Source organism: Balaenoptera ricei, chromosome 6 (genome assembly GCF_028023285.1).
Source record: "Balaenoptera ricei isolate mBalRic1 chromosome 6, mBalRic1.hap2, whole genome shotgun sequence".
Taxonomy (NCBI): Eukaryota; Metazoa; Chordata; class Mammalia; order Artiodactyla; family Balaenopteridae; genus Balaenoptera; species Balaenoptera ricei.
In genome coordinates this window covers 24564381-24570380 of record NC_082644.1, presented here as the reverse complement: position 1 = coordinate 24570380, position 6000 = coordinate 24564381, and the positions used below count along the sequence as shown (strand labels likewise).

General features: G+C 43.8%; 1 protein-coding gene across 1 annotated transcript in view; it reads left to right on the top strand.

Annotated features, from left to right (window-relative positions):
* The first annotated feature begins 2840 nt into the window (after positions 1–2840).
* LPL (lipoprotein lipase) overlaps positions 2841–6000 on the top strand; it is a 30198-nt gene continuing 27038 nt past the window's right edge. Inside the window, exon 1 of the mRNA XM_059927043.1 lies at positions 2841–3141. Coding sequence (XP_059783026.1) covers positions 3054–3141 — 88 coding nt within the window. The 5' untranslated portion in view covers positions 2841–3053. The remainder of the gene's footprint in view (positions 3142–6000) is intronic.

Genomic DNA, 6000 nt, shown 5'->3' with positions numbered 1-6000 from the left:
TGCACTTAACTATGCATGTAGAAAAAATATCTGCTTCCCAGCCTTTTCTGGTTTGCAATTACAGCAACATTAAAATATCACACATCAAATACATTTTTTGTTCTTCCTTTGGATCTCCAAAAAAAAAACAAACCATACTTCATGATTTGTGGTTACCGTTGTTTAATCTTCCTTGAGTTTCATATTCCCTCATCTGTACAGTGGGAATATCATTAAGTTTTGAAATGATTAAATGCAAAAAGGGATGAAAAGCGCCCAGCATGTGCAAATAGCAGGCCCTCAATTTAAATGACAGAAGATAGACAAGAAAGAAAGGAAGAAAGGAAGGAAGGAAGGAAGGAAAGAAGGAAGGAAGGAAGGAAGGAAGGAAGGAAGGAAGGAAGGAAGAAAGAAAAACTTTCTTACATGTGGAGTTCTGGAGTTTCTGGTCGTTTCTTCAGGTATGCCCATTTACTTACAGTTTTAAGCTTATAACAGGAGCAAATAAGAGTACTTGTTTGTTAAACGTTTATACAAAGCTTAGTATCTTTTAACCTGAAGCTTTTTAAGTCTGTTACAAGGGAAATGTCAATCATGGAAAAAGTCAAGGCTCACACTATTGGTGATAAATAACCTTGCTGAAGTTTGGGCAAGGAACTTCTCTAACACACATGCAAGTCTGTACTTGGAGATCATGTGAGCCTCTGCAAGAGAACGCAGGCACCTGATGCTCTGAGAGCAGCCAATCAAGAGAGTGCCTTGCCGCCACTCCCAGCTGCCCACTGCTTGTCCCCGGGATTGGAGCCAATCTGTCTGCTTTTCTACCACTCTGAGCTGCTATGAGTGAATTCTTCCTGGAAATCTCTGCAACTCTGATGGATATGCAGTGTAACAGTACAGACCACTCCAAAATCTGTTTCATATTAAAAAGAAAAAATTACTGTAACTCTTGACTGCTCTGATTTTGTGTCTGTTAACCCGGAAAATCATTTTAAACATATATTGTAAGCATCACACTTCCCTTTAGCAATTACATAAAATCTTCTTGCAGTTCTCTGAAAGGCATAGCAGTGCAGATTGGTTTGGTTGTCTTAACAAATGATATTTATGTGTGAAAATAGACTGCTTGTGTATTCTATATAAGGTAGTAGACATTTTTGCACTTTTGTTTATATGTTATTTATACCTTGAGCACAGGCAATGCAAATGTACTCACCTTGTGTCATGTTTTAAAATTAGGATTTACTATAGAATTTTTGGAGGACTGCCACATCATAATTATTCATCTGCTGCTTGGTCTGTTCTGCTACTTCTGAAGCTCTTCTGAGGGTTTAATTCTTGGAACATTTCAACATTCCTTTACATGTATTGTAGTATAGACTGCATGTGCACGATGTATTGTTTAATAATTGCAATACAAGACAAATTGTGCTGTGACATTTAACACAGTAGCTTAAAGATAGAACGCTATTCTGTAGAATAACAAACTGAATTATTTGGGCAATATCAGGTATTTTGTTTTTGAGAAAAACTGAAAATATGAGCCTAGTTTAAATTGTATGGCCTTTCATCTTTCTAACATACAAATGTAGATTGTGTGTGTGTCTGTGAGAGAGGAGAGGCAGAGAGAGAGGGAAGGAAGGAAGGATGAGTAGAAGGAAGCATTGAAGGTATTCAGAGAAATAATCCAATAAAGACAGTGAATTGGAGGTTTTGGTTTATGAGCCCATTACTCAGATGTAAAGTGGAGAGTATAGAGTTAATTATCCCTCCTGGCTAATTCAAATTCTTTACATTTAAAAAGATATTTGAAAGTATTCTCAGCATTTTGGACAAAAAATGCAATATCCAAAGTGATTTTATTATTCTTATTATTTTACTTGCATACCTCAATACATCTTTTTAATAGCTTTATTAAGATATAATTTACATACCATAAAGTTTGCCCATTTAAAGTGTACAAGTTAATTTTTTTCATTTATCTACCCAGTTGTACAACCATCACCATAATGTAATTTTAGAACATTTTCATCACCATCCCCCCCAAAAAATCTCCATTTTCCTCCCTCCCTTATTCCCCAGCACTAGGCAACCACTAATCTACTTTAAGATTTGCCTACTTGTGGATATTTTAAATGAACGGAATCATAGGATATGTGTCTTTTGTGACTGGCTTCTTTCACTTAGCATAACAATACAGTTTTAGACTATTTGGCCTCAATATTCTGCCTCTGAGGATAAAATGTAATCTTTGCATTCCTTGATGAGTTTGAGGACTGGGTATAATTTTCATGAGGCAAAAATTAGAAACTAGTTAGAGCAAGAGGACTTTCCACAACCACTTGCCATTTTGCCAATGTTAAAATACCAGATTGTGCAAGTTCAAGCTGCGGAACAACGTGTGTTCATGGGTCCTTACATTGACATTGTCCAGGAGAATTTGGGGGGGGGGGAATAAACAAAAAACAAAACAAACAAACAAAAAACCACTGCAAGTTACAAACGGGATCCATCAAAAGAGGAGTGGGTTTCAGTATTGACCAAATGTAGTTTAACAACTTAACTTCCTTTCCTTGGAAAACTGGTGATTCCAGAGTATTTCACATAAACCTGTGTTTGGTGCTTGTGCCAGGGACCCAGAAGAGCCAGACGCCTTAGGAAAAGCAAATAGGCCTCATAGAGAAATTAAAATTTCCTTTCTGCCCTTTCCCCCTTTTCTTGCTGGCAGGGTTGATCCTCATTACAACTTGCTCAAATATTTGGAAGTGAATTTAGGACCCTCCCCCCAACTTATGATTTTATAGCCAATAGGTGATGAGGTTTATTTGCATATTTCCAATCACATAAGCAGCCGTGGAGTGGAAACAGTGTCAGACTCAATTTCTCCTCCTCCTCCTCCTCCTCCTCCGAGGAAACCTGCCACTTCTAGCTGCCCTGCCTCCTCTTTAAAGGGTGACTTGCCCTGCGCCAGACCGCTGCTCCAGCCTGCTCCCGCCTCAGGCTCAGCCGGTCCATCCGTCTGTCCCTGCTCCAGCCGGGTGCCCTGTAACTCGCACAGAGGGACGCGACCCGAGATGGAGAGCAAAGCCCTGCTTCTGGTGGCTCTGAGCGTGTGGCTTCAGAGTCTGACCGTCTCCCGCGGAGGGGTGGCCACCGCCGACAGTAAGTTTTGCGCGCAGACTCCCCTCCACTTGCAGAATCTGCTCAGCGGCCACTTGCGCACGTCGTGAAGATGGGAAGGAGAAAGTAGGAAGGGGTTGCGATGTGTGCCGGGGACTCTCCTAGCCCGAGCGCTTGCCCCAAAAAGGGTCGCCGGGGTGGGATCTGGAAGGGCCACGGAGGGAATTTTTCCTCCGGTCTCTCTGGGGCGGCTCCCACTTCTCCTTTCTCTCTTTCCCGCGTTCCCGCGCTGTCCCCTCCACTCTGGCTGAGGCTGAGTTCCTGGCCGCCTGGGCTCAGCAGGGAAGGGAGCGGGGAGAGAGTGTGAGGGGCGGGACCAGGGGGGCGGGAGGAAGGGCTCAGATGGCGGTGACCCGCAGCAACCTTTTCGCTCGGCGGGGCCCTGGAATGAAAGGCAAGGGAGCCAGGGTGACCCTGGCTTGGCCTTGGCCGCGGCTCAGTCCCCGTCATTGAGAGCACGGTTAGAAAGTGGCCCCTTCTGGAGAAGCTGGCCCGTGGCCGGGGGTGGGGCGGGGGGGTTGACCGTCACTTAGGAGTACAGGACATTCTTGCTCTGCACGTGGAGGTGGGAGAAGAGGACACGGGACGCGGAGTCCTGGGGACGCAGCGTCCTGCAAGGGTTGGGGCTCCGGGGAAGCTGTTTAGCTTCGACTCTTGTACGCTCGGCTTTTTTTTTAGCGGCCAGCAAACCTAGCGAAGAGTTGACCCTCCTGAAAAACGTGGCAGAGCGACCAGCAGTCTGTGGCTGCTGACTTGGGGGTTGCCAGGTTTGCACTTGGCTACCCTTACTGTCCTGCGAGCTGAGCTCGGCTCCGGGCGCCCTGCCCCGCGGTGCGGTGGCGAGCACTTGGGGTTTCTTGGGCGCCGCCGGGAGGCCACTGGCTGAACCCCAGTTACCTCTCACCAGGGTTGAGGCATCGAGGCCGGATGTGCATTTCTTTATTGCAGGGAAGATGAGTTCCCAGCCCGAGACCTGCCACAGTAGAGGCAGCCTGTGTAACTTGAACCTTGGTTCAGTTAACACACAGCAGCAACTGAAAAGGCAACTGAAGCAAGTCACGAAAGGAGGCAACATTTTCTTTTCTCTTCCTTGGTGGACTTGCAGTTAGGGCGGTGTCCTTTGGTTGTGCTTTCAGGGGGCGCAGTCTGCAGTAGTTCAAGTAATAGTCTAGTTTGTCTCTGACTTTGGTTGCTGCTAAAGGCTTGTTTTATTTCAGCACTAAGTTGTGAAATAACATTTTTGATAGATTAAAAAAAGAAAGTAGATTCCATCAAAGCTGATAAGAAAAGTATCTTTAATGTCAGATCAGTTTGGGAACAATGGGGGTTCAATTAGAAAGTCTTAAACATGAAGTAGCACGTGCGGCTGGATAGTGTTTTACACGGTCCAAGAAAATGGTTGGAACAAACTCCAAATTCTTATTTCAGAAAGTACACCACAGAGTAATGTTACTTAGACTAGAAAACACACACAAATAAGTGTCATCCACAAATTGAGTTTTTTCTAGACTCCCTGAGAGATTCAGGACCCTAAATTCCTGGGCTAGTCAGTGGTCATCTCTCTGGGTTTTGCTTCCTCAACTCTAAAATGAGGAGTTTGGACCAGACTCAAAATTCTCTTAGACCCCTCCAGATGTAGAGAACAAACTTATGGATACCAAGGGGGGAAGGGGGGATGGGATGAATTGGGAGATTGGGATTGACATATATACACTACTATGTATAAAATAGATAACCTATGAGAACCTACTGTATAGCACAAGGAAGTCTGCTCAATGCTCTGTGGTGACCTAGATGGAAGAGAAATCTAAAAAAGGGGGATATATGTATACATATAACTGATTGTCTTTGCTGTACAGCAGAGACTAACACAACAGTGTAAAGCAATTATACTCAAAGAAAAAATTCTAAAAAAAGTTCTCTTAGACCCCTCTAATTCTTTACTCTTTGATGTAAATGGATACAAGTGATTAATGAATTAAATTGGATTTTAATCAACACATGCTTTTCATGGCTGTAAATGCTTTGTAAGGGAGGAATCATTTTGAAGTGGACTTGAAATTAATCCTTCTCATCCTTCCCTCCCACTCTCACTCTACTGCCCCACTCCCCCCCCCCCCCGCCTTTATATTGTGCCTCTCCCAACACAGCAAATTTCTGCCCCCTTTATCCTCCAAATGAATTTAGGTAGGAATGTAAGAAATTCAGAGTAGAAAGGTACCAGTGTGAGGGAATGGCAAGCAGCACCCTCTCTGGGCTCTGACTTTACTTATTCATTCTCGATTTCTAGGGAAAATATGAGGATACAGGCACTGCCCTCAGCTCTTTGATCTTGGAGGCACCACAGTCTCTGCGTGGCCCCATTAGGAAATTTGAAGAGCTCAGTAGCTGCAGTTCTATTTGACTGGCAATAATGAATTTCTAGGCTAACATCTGAGTTAAACATGTTGGGTGATGACAGCAAAGTAGCAGGTACCACCTGCAAAGGGAGCAGAGCTCAGCAAGAGAGTGATTGATTAATAGCTGTGTGGAAAGGTGGGAGTCAGGCACTGGGGAAGACTGACAATGGGAAATTTTCACTTTCTTTCAGGCAGTGTATTTTTAGCTCAGTCCTCCTTTTTTGCTTTATTCTGGGAAGAGAAATTGGGCTGCGCATTTTACGGCCACTATTTTAGCAAACACTTTTTTTCTATAAAAATGAAAAGTAAATCGGCTTGTTAGGTAAGTCAAGCATATTGTTTACATTGGAATATCTGAAAACCTCAATTAATTCAGTCAGATAACAGCACTGATTCCCCCCGCCCACGCCCCGCCTATTGTTTTTTTTTTTTCACTTGTTTT